General features: G+C 44.6%; 1 protein-coding gene across 1 annotated transcript; it reads right to left on the bottom strand.

Annotated features, from left to right (window-relative positions):
• Nucleotides 1-2539: 2539 nt before the first annotated feature.
• On the bottom strand, nucleotides 2540-3704 carry LOC120062952 (C-C motif chemokine 4-like). The gene is made up of 3 exons (XM_039013005.1): nucleotides 3644-3704; nucleotides 2991-3114; nucleotides 2540-2666 (listed from the first exon to the last, which is right to left on the bottom strand). The coding sequence occupies exons 1-3, from the start codon at nucleotides 3702-3704 to the stop codon at nucleotides 2540-2542; spliced, it is 312 nt and encodes a 103-aa protein (XP_038868933.1).
• Nucleotides 3705-16122: the final 12418 nt, after the last annotated feature.

Genomic DNA, 16122 nt, shown 5'->3' with positions numbered 1-16122 from the left:
TGGCTCTATATCAATGTATCTTTATGCGATCCCTTGCGTCCTCTCTCCTTGTCTCCTTCTCTAAACGCAGTGGGGGAGGGATTTGGACCTTGTCTTCCAATCAGAGTATGTGAGCGGAGCTGGAGCGGAGCTGGAGTGGAGCATGCCCAATTTGACTGGAGCGCGGCGTGAGATTCCCAAAGGTTGGAGTGCCGGCTTTCTCTTCCGCTACAATTTCGCTCCAATAGCGCTCACTTCACGAGCTCAAGGCATGCCCGGCCCAGCATGCATTTGTAGTCTACTTCTGCGCTGCTATAGCCCCTTGCTTTAGCTACGGTCATGGAGTTCGCTAAATATTTTCATAAAGAAACTGATAAAACACACAGGTGCTAAATCAAGGTGATTTACAAAGATGCACAAGGCGAGTCCCAGATGCAGACACGGGAGGCAGATGGTTTGAGTCTTGGATATTTATTATAATCCAAAAGGGTAGGCAAGAGAATGGTCGTGGACAGGCAAACGGTCAAAACCACTTCAGAGTCCAGGAGGTACAGAGTGGCAGGCTGGCCCGAGGTCAAAATTACTGAGGTCAGCACCTCAGGAGTAAATGTCAGTTGGCTTTTCATAGCCGATCATTCAGAGTAGGGTTCTTTTTTCATTTCACTTCACCAATTTGGACTATTTTGTGTATGTCCATTACATGACATCTAAATAAAAATCTATTTAAATTACAGGTTGTAATGCAACAAAATAGGAAAAAACTCCAAGGGGTATGAATACTTTTGCAAGGCACTGTGGGTATATACAGTATATATTGATATATATACTGGCACTGTTTATATATATACAGTTGAGGTCGGAAGTTTACATACACTTAGGTTGGAGTCATTAACACTCGTTTTTCAACCACTCCACAAATGTCTTGTCAACAAACTATAGTTTTGGCAAGTCGGTTAGGACATCTACTTTGTGCATGACACAAGTAATTTTTCCAACAATTGTTTACAGACAGATTATTTCACTTATAATTCACCACATCACAATTCCAGTGGGTCAGAAGTTTACATACACTAAGTTGACTGTGCCTTTAAACAGATTGGAAAATTCCAGAAAATGATGTCATGGCTTTAGAAGCTTCTGCTAGGCTAATTGACATCATTTGAGTCAATTGGAGGTGTACCTGTGGATGTATTTCAAGGCCTACCTTCAAACTCAGTGCTTCTTTGCTTGACATCATGGGAAAATCAAAAGAAATCAGCCAAGACCCCACAAAAAAATGTTTAGAACTCCACAAGTCTGGTTCATCCTTGGGAGCAATTTCCAAACGCCTGAAGGTACCACGCCCATCTGTACAAACAATAGTGCGCAAGTATAAACACCATGGAACCACACAGCCGTCATAACTCTCAGGAAGGAGACGCCTTCTGTCTCCTAGAGATGAACTTACATTGGTGTGAAAAGTGCAAATCAATCCAAGAACAACAGCAAAGGACCTTGTGAAGATGCTGGAGGAAACAGGTACAAAAGTATCTATATCCACAGTACAACGAGTCCTATATCGACATAACCTGAAAGGCCACTCAGCAAGGAAGAAGCCACTGCTCCAAAACTGCCATCAACTTTATTATGCATACTGGACCATGTTAGTGTAAATTATTAAATGGGTCTTATCAGCTCTGGTCAGTTACTCGGAGCAATTCAAACCATTTTGGAAGATTCATGGCTCAGATAAGGCAAAAGTTATTTACTTAATCTTTTATTGAAATAGTAATTTGTCCTTTTTCATGAGAGCTAGTATTCACAGACACATTTAAAAAAAAATAATAATAATAATCTTAAAATGTCAATAGCACCAAAAACACATTACAAATGTGGACATACACATCAGGCTTTGGGAAAATCTATCAGTTGTGTGGTCCATATTTCAGTTACTCATCACAATCAAAAACCACCAAACCATATATACACATGTTACTACATAAAATCAAATTTTTCAATCCACTTTGATGTATTTATTTTTTTGCTGTGCTATGCATTTACATCATGTACTGCTCACAAATAGTCTACTACAGTATCTGGTGAAATTCTGGGTTTAAAAAAGGTTTGAAATGAATGTGGCCGAAGATGACATTTGTGTATCGTCTTCGGTGGTCCTCATCGAATAACTTCCTCCATTCCTCTCCTCCACTCCTCTCCTCCATTCCTCTCCTCCACTCCTCTCCTCCATTCCTCTCCTCCACTCCTCTCCTTCATTCCTCTTCTGGTCTCACTCTGCTGTTTTCATCCTGTGTGGAAGACAGGCACACAGGACAAGAACTCTTAACAAACAGGATTTGGAGTCCCGCAGAGCAGGTTAAAGGGGAGAGCTGTGAATGAAAACACTGCAGAACATTAAAACAACTATATAATTTAGCCAAAATAGGGGAAAGGGGACTAGGGGAAAGAGACAAGAACAAAAAGCAAATAATAAAGTCTGACATAGAAAAACACTCAGGAATAAATCCATCTTGAAAAGTTTTGTACCTATTTCTCTCGTTGGTATAGTAAATGCTTACCTCATTTACTGCTGAGGTGTATCAGCTATCCAGAGGGAGATGTTTCGCTCCAGACGTTTGATGTAGTCTGCCACCCACGTGCTCTTTGTGGGATGGGGCGTGCACAGTCTCAACCCTGTCTTAGTGATGAACCTGGAGGGAACAGATCAGAATTTGACAATCGTTAAAGTTCAGAGTGATACCAGACTAAGTGGTTGCCAAAAAGTGCTCAAGGGACCACGTAAAGAGATCGGTGAGCCGCTGATGGGGAGCAGAATCTGGCAGGCCTCCAAATTGCTTAGGAGTGCCTTAACTGTAAGTAATGTGGTTTCTAAACCTAGGGATTGTACTACACTTGGAATCGTGTTCTTGTATGGTTATAACGTGTGTCGTATCATGTTTATAAAAATAAAATTTTATTCAGCCTGAGTATCAGGTGGAAGAGAAGTAATTTGTCTTAAAGAGGAAGACACTCACACAGTGGCATCAATGTTACAGCCTTTTTCTGTGGTCTGCAGGAGGTAGGAGACCATCTTGAAGTGGCGAGGGAAACGTGTCTCAGTGGTGAGGAGACAGCAGTCCATGGGTACCTCAGAGAATACTGAGAGAGAGAGAGAGAGAGAGAGAGAGAGAGAGAGAGAGAGAGAGAGAGAGAGAGAGAGAGAGAGAGAGAGACACGAAGATCAATATGAGTGACCCTCGCTGATGAGAAACAACATCTTTTACCAGAAAACTCATTAAAGACCAAGCACATGTTTAATAGATCTGGGTAAAACCCTTTTACAGATATAAGCTATCTCAGAAGAGCTGCACTTCCTCAACGAGGTCATGTAGTTTAAGCCAATGACCTCTGAAGTGTTTAAGATCAATTTCACACTGAATTCGTCTGGGAGGAAGCCAACATAGTAGTATCCTAGTCAGACACAGACCAGGCTCTATTTCTAGATTCCCAAGTCTAGCGCCAGTTTCGAAATCAATCACAGAACGGAATACTTCTCTCTCTCCCTGTGTTTGTGTGTGTGTGTGTGTGTGTGTGTGTGTGTGTGTGTGTGTGTGTGTGTGTGTGTGTGTGTGTGTGTGTGTGTGTGTGTGTGTGTGTGTGTGTGTGTGTGTGTGTGTATGTCTATTACCTGATGCATAGCCCAAGCACACTGTCGCGACGAAGAGAAGTCCTGCCACTTGAGATGTCATGTTGCTGCTGAGGGTGGTGTGTTTCAGGCAGGTCGTTCAGGTGTGTGAAGCTGTGAGAGAGAGTGAGGACGCTGCCAGGTGATGCTGCTGATAGTGGTGTGTATCAGGCAGGTTGTTCAGGTGTATTTATACTGTCTCTCACTTTCACTCTGACTTGGAACAAAGTGAAAGTCTCCGCCTTCGTCCCGTAAATTCACCTCAACCTCAGCCGTTACCTTAAATGTCTTCTTCTTCTCTCCCTCCCTCTTTTCTTCTTCTCTCCCTCCCTCCTTTCTTCTTCTCTCCCTCCTTTATTTCTCTCTCTCATACTTTTTTCCTTCTGTGACTTTCTCTCCGTTTACTTAACTGTCAATCTGTCTCGTCCGCCTCTTTAACAGTGACAGAGCAATGCATGCCTACAATACCTGTTAAAATAAACCCTTAAGTTAAAAAAAAAGTAAAGTATTTATTTATATTACATATCAAATGAGATGTTCAATCATCCATGCAAATTTGTGTGTGTGTGTGTGTGTGTGTGTGTGTGTGTGTGTGTGTGTGTGTGTGTGTGTGTGTGTGTGTGTGTGTGTGTGTGTGTGTGTGTGTGTGTGTGTGTGTGTGTGTGTGTGTGTGTGTGTGTGTGTGTGTGTGTGTGTTGCATTGCAGGTCTTTTGGAGTACAGTCATGAGAAGGGAGAGAAAGGAGGGAGTGTCTCCTTCAAGTTCAACCTAGTGGATCCAGAGGGCAACAAACTGATCGATCAGTCTTTCTACATCAGTGTACTAGGTAGGTAGGTACCAGTCCTTCTACATCAGTGTACCAGGTAGGTAGGTACCAGTCCTTCTACATCAGTGTACTAGGTAGGTAGGTACCAGTCCTTCTACATCAGTGTACTAGGTAGTTACAAGTCCTTCTACATCAGTGTACTAGGTAGGTACCAGTCCTTCTACATCAGTGTACTAGGTAGGTACCAGTCCTTCTACATCAGTGTACTAGGTAGGTACCAGTCCTTCTACATCAGTGTACTAGGTAGGTACAAGTCCTTCTACATCAGTGTACTAGGTAGGTACCAGTCCTTCTACATCAGTGTACCAGGTAGGTACAAGTCCTTCTACATCAGTGTACTAGGTAGGTACCAGTCCTTCTACATCAGTGTACCAGGTAGGTACAAGTCCTTCTACATCAGTGTACTAGGTAGGTACCAGTCCTTCTACATCAGTGTACCAGGTAGGTAGGTACCAGTCCTTCTACATCAGTGTACTAGGTAGGTACCAGTCCTTCTACATCAGTGTACTAGGTAGGTACCAGTCCTTCTACATCAGTGTACCAGGTAGGTACCAGTCCTTCTACATCAGTGTACTAGGTAGGTACCAGTCCTTCTACATCAGTGTACTAGGTAGGTACCAGTCCTTCTACATCAGTGTACTAGGTAGGTACCAGTCCTTCTGCATCAGTGTACTAGGTAGGTACCAGTCCTTCTACATCAGTGTACTAGGTAGGTACCAGTCCTTCTACATCAGTGTACTAGGTAGGTACCAGTCCTTCTACATCAGTGTACTAGGTAGGTACCAGTCTTTCTACATCAGTGTACTAGGTAGGTACCAGTCCTTCTACATCAGTGTACTAGGTAGGTACCAGTCCTACTACATCAGTGTACTAGGTAGGTACCAGTCCTACTACATCAGTGTACTAGGTAGGTAGGTACCAGTCCTTCTACATCAGTGTACTAGGTAGGTACCAGTCCTTCTACATCAGTGTACTAGGTAGGTAGGTACCAGTCCTTCTACATCAGTGTACTAGGTAGGTACCAGTCCTTCTACATCAGTGTACTAGGTAGGTACCAGTCCTTCTACATCAGTGTACTAGGTAGGTACCAGTCACACCACACTGAGACCCCCTCCAGACTAGTTAACACACCACACTGACACCCCTCCAGACTAGTTAACACATCACACTGAGACCCCCCCCCCCAGATTAGTTAATGCACCACACTGACACCCCTCCAGACTAGTTAACACACCACACTGCGACCCCCCCCCCCCCTCCAGACTAGTTAACAGACCACACTGAGACCCCCCCAGACTAGTTAACACACCACACTGACACCCCTCCAGACTAGTTAACACATCACACTGAGACCCCCCCCCCCCAGATTAGTTAATGCACCACACTGACACCCCTCCAGACTAGTTAACACACCACACTGCGACCCCCCCCCCCTCCAGACTAGTTAACAGACCACACTGCGACCCCCCCCCCCCCCCTCCAGACTAGTTAACACACCACACTGAGACCCTCCCTCCAGACTAGTTAACACACCACATTGAGTTGCCACCACCTCATAACCACAGGTCTGGAAGCTGCCACTACCCCATAGACACAGGTCTGGAAGCTGCCACTACCCCATAGACACAGGTCTGGAAGCTGCCACTACCCCATAGCCACAGGTCTGGAAGCTGCCACTACCCCATAACCACAGGTCTAGAAGCTGCCACTACCCCATAACCACAGGTCTGGAAGCTGCCACTACCCCATAGACACAGGTCTGGAAGCTGCCACTACCCCATAACCACAGGTCTGGAAGCTGCCACTACCCCATAGACACAGGTCTGGAAGCTGCCACTACCCCATAGACACAGGTCTGGAAGCTGCCACTACCCCATAACCACAGGTCTGGAAGCTGCCACTACCCCATAGACACAGGTCTGGAAGCTGCCACTACCCCATAACCACAGGTCTGGAAGCTGCCACTACCCCATAACCACAGGTCTGGAAGCCGCCACTACCCCATACCACAGGTCTGGAAGCTGCCACTACCCCATAGCCACAGGTCTGAAGCTGCCACTACCCCATAACCACAGGTCTGGAAGCTGCCACTACCCCATAGCCACAGGTCTGGAAGCTGCCACCACCTCATAACCACAGGTCTGGAAGCTGCCACTACCCCATAGCCACAGGTCTGGAAGCTGCCACTACCCCATAACCACAGGTCTGGAAGCTGCCACTACCCCATAGCCACAGGTCTGGAAGCTGCCACTACCCCGTAACCACAGGTCTGGAAGCTGCCACTACCCCGTAGACACAGGTCTGGAAGCTGCCACTACCCCATAACCACAGGTCTGGAAGCTGCCACTACCCCATAACCACAGGTCTGGAAGCTGCCACTACCCCATAACCACAGGTCTGGAAGCTGCCACTACCCCGTAGACACAGGTCTGGAAGCTGCCACTACCCCATAACCACAGGTCTGGAAGCTGCCACTACCCCATAACCACAGGTCTGGAAGCTGCCACTACCCCATAACCACAGGTCTGGAAGCTGCCACTACCCCATAACCACAGGTCTGGAAGCTGCCACTACCCCATAACCACAGGTCTGGAAGCTGCCACTACCCCATAGCCACAGGTCTGGAAGCTGCCACTACCACGTAGACACAGGTCTGGAAGCTGCCACTACCCCATAACCACAGGTCTGGAAGCTGCCACTACCCCATAACCACAGGTCTGGAAGCTGCTTAAGGCTAACGTCAGGCACGCACGCACACACACACACATGAATCCCCACACACACACACACACACACACCTGAATCCACACACACACACACCTGAATCCACACACACACACACCTTAATCCACACACACACACGCACACCTGAATCCACACACAAACACACACACACCTGAATCCAGACACACACACACCTGAATCCAGACACACACACCTGAATCCACACACACACACACCTGAATCCAGACACACACACACCTGAATCCACACACACACACACCTGAATCCAGACACACACACACCTGAATCCACACACACACACACCTGAATCCAGACACACACACACACCTGAATCCACACACACACCTGAATCCAGACACACACACACCTGAATCCACACACACACACACACCTGAATCCAGACACACACACCTGAATCCAGACACAAACACACCTGAATCCATAGGTGAATCGGTCACAGCTATCGGTCACGTGGCTCTGCATCACATGTTCTTGACCTAGGAGGTCAACAGTTTTTGTTAGTGTTGGTCCCTAACCAAACCAAATTGTTCAAGACCATTACGGTGAACAGTGATCCACTTGCAGCAAAGTTACAGCCTCCTGGCTGAGGCAATCAGGTTTTTGTCGAAAATGTCCTGGTACTGAGTAAAGTTCATGATGCTGTTGACCTTAATAGAACTCCCCAGGACCAGTGGAAGCAAAATAGCCCCATAACATCAAAGACCCACCACCATATTTAACAGTAGGTATGGGGGGGGGGATTATTTTCTGCTTATGCATTCTCACTTCGAAGCCAATCCTAGCACTGGTTCGCGTGGCCATAGAGCTCTATGTTCATGTCATCTGACCAATGCACCAGTTCCAATCCAAGTCCCACTGCCGTCTAGCAAACTCCAGGCATTTTACATTGGTTGGAGAACATGAAAATAGTTATCCAACAAAATGTAAAACGCCAAACCCACACCAGTGATGGGTTTGTCCCAGAATGTTCTTCAGGTGATTGAGAGCGGCTCGTAGACAGTAGATGGGGTTTGTCCCAGAATGTCCTTCAGGTGATTGAGAGCGGGTCGTAGACAGTAGATGGGGTTTGTCCCAGAATGTCCTTCAGGTGATTGAGAGCAAGTCGTAGACAGTAGATGGGGATTGTCCCAGAATGTTCTTCAGGTGATTGAGAGCGGGTCGTAGACAGTAGATGGTGTTTGTCCCAGAATGTCCTTCAGGTGATTGAGAGCGGGTCGTAGACAGTAGATGGGGTTTGTCCCAGAATGTCCTTCAGGTGATTGAGAGCAAGTCGTAGACAGTAGATGGAGTTTGTCCCAGAATGTCCTTCAGGTGATTGAGAGCGGCTCGTAGACAGTAGATGGGGTTTGTCCCAGAATGTCCTTCAGGTGATTGAGAGCAAGTCGTAGACAGTAGATGGAGTTTGTCCCAGAATGTCCTTCAGGTGATTGAGAGCGGGTCGTAGACAGTAGATGGGGTTTGTCCCAGAATGTCCTTCAGGTGATTGAGAGCAAGTCGTAGACAATAGATGGGGTTTGTCCCAGAATGTCCTTCAGGTGAATGAGAGCAAGTCGTAGACAGTAGATGGGGTTTGTCCCAGAATGTCCTTCAGGTGATTGAGAGCGGGTCGTAGACAGTAGATGGGGTTTGTCCCAGAATGTCCTTCAGGTGATTGAGAGCGGGTCGTAGACAGTAGATGGGGTTTGTCCCAGAATGTTCTTCAGGTGATTGAGAGCGGGTCGTAGACAGTAGATGGGGTTTGTCCCAGAATGTTCTTCAGATGATTGAGAGCGGGACGTAGACAGTAGATGGGGTTTGTCCCAGAATGTCCTTCAGGTGATTGAGAGCGGGCCGTAGACAGTAGATGGGGTTTGTCCCAGAATGTCCTTCAGGTGATTGAGAGCGGCTCGTAGACAGTAGATGGTGTTTGTCCCAGAATGTCCTTCAGGTGATTGAGAGCAAGTCGTAGACAGTAGATGGGGTTTGTCCCAGAATGTTCTTCAGGTGATTGAGAGCGGCTCGTAGACAGTAGATGGTGTTTGTCCCAGAATGTCCTTCAGGTGATTGAGAGCGGCTCGTAGACAGTAGATGGGGTTTGTCCCAGAATGTCCTTCAGGTGATTGAGAGCAAGTCGTAGACAGTAGATGGTGTTTGTCCCAGAATGTCCTTCAGGTGATTGAGAGCGGGTCGCAGACAGTAGATGGGGTTTGTCCCAGAATGTCCTTCAGGTGATTGAGAGCGGGTCGTAGACAGTAGATGGGGTTTGTCCCAGAATGTCCTTCAGGTGATTGAGAGCGGGTCGTAGACAGTAGATGGGGTTTGTCCCAGAATGTCCTTCAGGTGATTGAGAGCGGGTCGTAGACAGTAGATGGGGTTTGTCCCAGAATGTTCTTCAGGTGATTGAGAGCAAGTCGTAGACAGTAGATGGGGTTTGTCCCAGAATGTTCTTCAGGTGATTGAGAGCGGGCCGTAGACAGTAGATGTTGTGGGGTTCGTGTTCCATTTGGACCGAAGACTAAAAATACAGTTGAGTCGAGTCACGCCTGCATAGAGTCATGGAATCACCTGAGTTACAGGAAACAGGGCATGTGTTATTTTATTCTTCTTGTCGTCTACCTGTGAACACATGAACACATCTGTATCTCTTCTGTATCAGTACAGGGACTTTCATCAGTGCAAACACAGGAAAAACCCCTTCAGGTATGCATGTAGAATAGAAGTGAACCAAGCATGTCCTTGATAAAGGTTTCCATTGATAGCGTCTGTCTGTCTGTCTGTATTGTTACCCAATGTATTTACCGCCCTACATTGGCAGCACGACAAACCAGTTCCCATTCAAATAACACATAACCCTCTGATTGCTTTATGGTGGGAAGGGATGGCATCCTCAGTCTGAAATTATTTCCAACAAAGGCCAAGGGAAATTCTTAGCATCGTCTTTTACAGGAAAAGATGACCGTAAACATAACAAAAAAAAACAAAAAAAACGATCATAGCATGCAGGTCACAAGCAGAAATCCCCCAGATTGGTCTTGGTGTCTTGGCATCTTGTTGGTATGCCAGACATACCCACTGTTTGTGGAGTTAGAGAGAGAGACAGTATTGCATTGTTAGCGAACGGCATAGTGTTAGAATGACTGATTCTAATTCTAGATTTCACATTTGTTTTTGACCAAGGTCTGGTATCTGTTGATGGTGAGGGGTGAGCACACGGTCTCTCTCTCTCTGTCTCTGTCTCTCTCTGTCTCTCTCTGTCTCTCTCTGTCTCTGTCTCTGTCTCTGTCTCTCTCTCTCTCTCTCTCTCTCTCTCTCTCTCTCTCTCTCTCTCTCTCTCTCTCTCTCTCTCTCTCTCTCTCTCTCTCTCTCTCTCTCTCTCTCTCTCTCTCTCTCTCTCTCTCTCTCTCTCTCTCATTAGCTTGATGCAAACCTACTTCTTTGTTTCATTATGGCTCAGATATAGATATAAATGAATAGATATTTCGGTCCCCAAAGGACCGTTTTGAAATGGAATGAATAGGTTTCAGAGGCAGGAGGAAGTACGATGGAGACAGAGCCGTCTTGTTTCCGATGGTTTTCTGCAGAGATCACTCTCGTTTTCTATCATATGGGAACACTTTGAGCAATCTGCTGCTCATCATGCTCGGACCCTTTGGAACAACATGTGATGGGAAAGAGAAAGTATGAACTGGAGCCAACTGGCACCTCATCACAAAGGGCCAAACTACATTTTATTACATTGTGACACTACTAGGAATCCTTCAGGAAAAGCTGTTCTCATGAGTAAAAAGATATTCAAACCAATAATATTGTATTGTTATAATAATATTATACTCAATGGGAAGCCTGTTCATTCAACAGATGTATTCGTATGATGAATCTCTAGTGATTATTATATGATATTGTTGCAGGGCAATGGCAGTTAAATTGTGAGTTTCACTTTCCTAGTGTATAAGCTGTGCCAGCACTTACAATACAAGTCAAAAGTTTGGACACAAGTACTCATTCAAGGGTTTTTCTTTTTTTAAATATTTTCTACATTGCAGAATAATAGTGAAGACATCAAAACTATAAAATAAAACATATGGAATCAGGTAGCAACCAAAAAAGTATTAAACAAATCAAAATATATTTTATATTTAAGATTCTGAGAAGTAGCCACCCTTTGCCTTGATGACAACTTTGCACACTCTTGGCATTCTCTCGATCAGCTTCATGAGGTAGTCACCTGGAATGCATTTCAATTAACAGGTCTGTTAAAAGTTCATTTGTGGAATTTCTTTCCTTCTTAATGTGTTTGAGAAAATCAGTTGTGTTGTGACAAGGTAGGGGTGGTATACAGAAGATAGCCCTATTTGGTAAAATTCCAAGGCCATATTATGGTAAGAACAGCTCAAATAATTAAAGACAAACGACAGTCCATCATTTTTTAAAGACATGAATGTTGAACGTATCTTCAAGTGCAGTCGCAAAAGCGTTATGATGAAACTGGCTGTCATGAGGAAAGGAAGACCCAGAGTTACCTCTGCTGCAGAGGATAAGTTCATTAGAGTTACCAGCCTCAGAAATTGGAGTCCAAAAAAATGCTTCAGAGTTCAAGTAACAGACACATCTCAACATCAACTGTTCAGAGGAGACTGTGTGAATCAGGCCTTCATGGTCGAATTGCTGCAAAGAAACCACTACTAAAGGACACCAATAAGAAGAAGAGACTTGCTTGGGCCAAGAAACACGAGCAATGGACATTAGACCGTTGGAAATTAGAAATGTTTGGTTCCAACCGCCGTGTCTTTGTGAGACGCAGAGTAGGTGAATGCATGATCTCTGTATGTGTGGTTCCCACCGTAAATCATGGAGGAAGTGTGATTGTGTGGGGTTGCTTTGCTGTTGACACTGTCAGTGATTTATTTAGACTTCACTTAACCAGCATGGCTATCACAACATTCTGCAGCGATACGCCATCCCATCTGTTTTCCCCTTAGTGGGACTATCGTTTGTTTTTCAACAGGACATTGACCCAAAACAGACCTCCAGGCTGTGTAAGGGCTGTTTGACCAAGGAGAGTGATGGAGTGCTGCATCAGATGACCTGGCCTCCACAATCACCTGACCTCAACCCAATTGAGATGGTTTGGGATGAGTTGGACTGCAGAGTCTAGGAAAAGCAGCCAACAAGTGCTCAGCATATGTGGGAATTTCATAGGTTTGATGTCTTCACTATTATTCTACAATGTAGAAAATGGTAAAAAATAAAGAGAAACCCTTGAATGAGTAGATGTGTCCAAACATTTGACTGGTACTGTATATATATATATATGTTTTGGTCATTTAGCAGATGCTCTTACAGTAGAGAGTACATACACGTTCTCGTACTGGGCCCCCGCGGGACTCAAAACAAACAACCCAGACATTGCAAGTGTCATGCTCTACCAACTGAGCTGAGGTCATGCATGATTTGCAGCTTGCATAGGGAGCAAAAGTCCGTACTTCACACATTGTCTGCTGGAAGTGCTGGAAGTGCTGCACTTTGGGATGAGGGATCGGGTTGTCCCTAATAAAAACCAGTACTCATAAACTGGACCACTGCTGACATCTAGTGGTTAATACTACAAGGCTTGGAAAGGAAGATCCTTCATAATTTAGCAAGCTTGTTTCTTTATAACAAATGTAATGAAACGTACAGTATTCTACAGAGCCATGAGTGCATGGAACGCCCTTCCATCTCATATTGCGCAAGTGAACAGCAAACCTGGTTTCAAAGAACAAATAAAGCAACACCTCATGGCACAAGGCCTCTCCCCCATGTGACCTACTTGTTGTGTGTATGTACTGACATGTACACACACACACACACACTACATGTTAATGTTTTTAAATGTATCTAAATTGTAAAGTATTTTGTCAGTAATGTATTTTTCGTTATGTGTCGGACCCCAGCAAGACTACCTGTCGCCATTTGCGTCGGCTAATGGGGATCCTAATAAATCAAATCAAATAACTAATACCAGCAGCGATATCTCATTGTCATTCATTTCCATTACATACTGTAGGCTATACAGACAATAGATGGAGAGGACTGTCTGTGTGGTGTTTGGTTTTGAAAAAGGCACAACAGCGACACCTGGTGGTTGTGATATCACGGCACAGCTATTCTACACAGGCAGATGTTGATCGGCTAACATTCTACATGTGTAAACCCTATTTGTGTATAATAAGTATCAATAAATACAAATCCATGTGTGGGTAGTCACTATGATACTGAAAGTTGTTTCACCAATTGAGTCATTGACTCTGAGAGCAATAGGTAAATCAAGCTTAGAAAGTATGTTACACCTGTCAGAACCAGGCCAGTGGAGAGGGAGGGAGGGAGGGAGGGAGGGAGGGAGGGAGGGAGGGAGGGAGGGAGGGAGGGAGGGAGGGAGGGAGGGAGGGAGGGAGGGAGGGAGGGAGGGAGGGAGGGGAGGGAGGGTATTTGAAGCATGGCGGGAAGGAGTCTGTCTTTCTTAAATCACTGTTTTTTATAGATAATAAAGGGACCAGGTCTGTTTCTGTGGCTGATGGCAAAGTGTGTGTGAACGAGAGTAATGCGAATTAATTAATTAATTAATTAATGAGTGGGTAGCACTAGTAAATAGTTTAGGATACTCAAAACCTCAATTTTGGGGGCATGGCAATATGTGACAAGGTAGGGAAACTTCCAGAGACAGATACATGAAAAAGTACCAGTGGTGTACTTAAGTAAAAATGCTTTAAAGTACTACTTAAGTAGTTTTTTGGGGTGTATCTGTACTTTACTTTACTATTTATATTTTTTGACAACTTGACATTTTACTCCATACATTTTCCCTGACACCCCAAAGTACTCGTTACATTTTGAAAGCTTAGCAGGACAGGAAAATGGTCCAATCCACACACTTATCAAGAGAACATCCCTGGTCATCCCTACTGCCACTGATCTGGCGGACTCACTAAACACAAAAGCTTTGTTTCTAAATGATGCCTGAGTGATGGAGTGTGCCCTTGGCTATCTGTAAATAAAATAACAAGAAACTGGTGACATCTGGTTTGCTTAGTCTAAGGAATTTGAAAAAATTTGCACTTTTACTTTAGATACTTAACTATATTTTAAACCAAATACTTTTAGACTTTTACTCAAGTAGTAATTTTCTATTAAGGTATCTTTACTTTTACTCAAGTATGACAATTGCATACTTTTTCCACCACTGAAAAGTACCTGTCAAACCTTCAGGGGTTTATTGTGGATATGATGGCATGATAGAACAGGATATATTGATATTTTAATGCTAGGACACAGCCCTTAGCCGTGGTATATTATCCATATATCACAACCCCCCCGAGGTGCCTCATTGCTATTACAAACTGGTTACCAACGTAATTAGAGCAGTAAAAATACATGTTTTCATCATACCCGTACACGGCTTTCAGCCAATCAGCATTCATGGCTCGAACCACCCAGTTTATATTGAGATATTAGTATCCCCTTAGTGCCTCTGAGTAGAAGGTTCCAGAGTAAGGAGGGGCAAGACACTTACACCCACTGTCATCCTTCATTCCTTTTTATTTAAATAAATACAATGGGATTTGTACATCAAAAATAATGCCACTTTGTTAACCTTTATTTATCAAGGTTAGGTCATTGAGATAACACTGTAAGGTGTGCAAATGTTGCACTGAAGAATTACGAATTCGAGGGAATAATGTCTTTCATCAAACACTTGACAACAGTTTTTGCTTCCTCATTGCTAAAGGAGAATGCTTCCACCCATTTAGAATAGGTGTCTATTACAACTAACATGTATTTAATTTTCTAGGAAGTAGGAGACAAATGTACAATATCAATCAGAATATTCACAAATGGGCCCCATGGGGTTGGCAAGGTCAATCGAGTGGTTGTTTTAACTGTTTTAAGCTTTTGGCATATTAAACAGTTTGCGCAAATCTGTGCTGCTAATGAGAAACGTCTTGATTGCATAATCTTACCATCCCCGTTTTGGACACATAAGTAATTCCATGAAACATGAGTACAAGACAGGGCAACAATGTTGGTGGCGCCACCTGGCGGCCGCTCTGGTGACGCCAGAGACCATCATCGCAGTATATTTGTAACCCCGCCTCCATCCAGCGCCACTGTACCCTGAGTGGGCGCCAGATGGGCGGATCAGGAGGAGAGTTACAGACCATCTGGAAACCCACGGAGGAACGCAGGGAAGCTGCTTTGGCCGCTGCATCAATACGTTACCTAATGAAACAACATCCTGACCACAGGTGTGAGCTTCACATTTGATTATAGCTGGTTCTCTGGGTAACTGGATGCTTTCTAGTAATTGCCCAATGTACTGTGCGTTTGTTTTTACCCTGAACTGGTAAGGAAAAGTCTCTCCTTCCAAATCATACCAAAAATATTGACAGACTCCTCCAAGCATAGCGGGAGTCAGTAAAAATGTGTGCAATTTTGTCTTGGGAGAGATTACAGGCTCTAGTGAGAACAACTAGCTTAGCAGCTTGTGTAAGTCTTAAATACATGTTCCATGTCCCCCTTGTTACACCTGTATACGGTGAGAATGTCGTTTGCCCATTCAAACCATTTGGCAGCTCCGTCACGGAGCAGGGGCATGTTTTGTTTAAAACCCATTAACTCAGAAAAGGCGACTGGATGGTGTACTAATCTCTCCCGTACTTCATCTATATAAGTTTTATCCACTTGCCGGACAGCTGTGTCAACTGGTACTATTCTCTATGGGTGTTGAGAGAGTTTGTAGTCGTGGGGATTTGCTAGATCTTGTATTACATGGTCTGGGTGTCTTTTTAGTGCAGCCTATTTGTGTTGTAACTTCTTCCAGCTGTTCATTGAGTTGTTCATATGAGTTCTGAATGCCGTCACAGTTTGGCTTGGG

This window comes from Salvelinus namaycush, chromosome 18 (genome assembly GCF_016432855.1).
Source record: "Salvelinus namaycush isolate Seneca chromosome 18, SaNama_1.0, whole genome shotgun sequence".
NCBI classification, from domain to species: Eukaryota; Metazoa; Chordata; class Actinopteri; order Salmoniformes; family Salmonidae; genus Salvelinus; species Salvelinus namaycush.
Note: the sequence above shows the minus strand (reverse complement) of the source record. Positions and strands in the feature narration are given on the sequence as shown.

What these genes read in the sequence shown, in the direction of transcription:
- LOC120062952 (XM_039013005.1), bottom strand. Translation starts at nt 3,704, where the DNA reads ATGACATCTCAAGTGGCAGGACTTCTCTTCGTCGCGACAGTGTGCTTG. An exon ending in GTGCTTGGGCTATGCATCAG is followed by an intron (nt 3,115 to 3,643) that starts GTAATAGACATA and finishes TCTCTCTCTCAG; the next exon opens with TATTCTCTGAGGTACCCATG. An exon ending in TGTAACATTGATGCCACTGT is followed by an intron (nt 2,667 to 2,990) that starts GTGAGTGTCTTC and finishes TGTTCCCTCCAG; the next exon opens with GTTCATCACTAAGACAGGGT.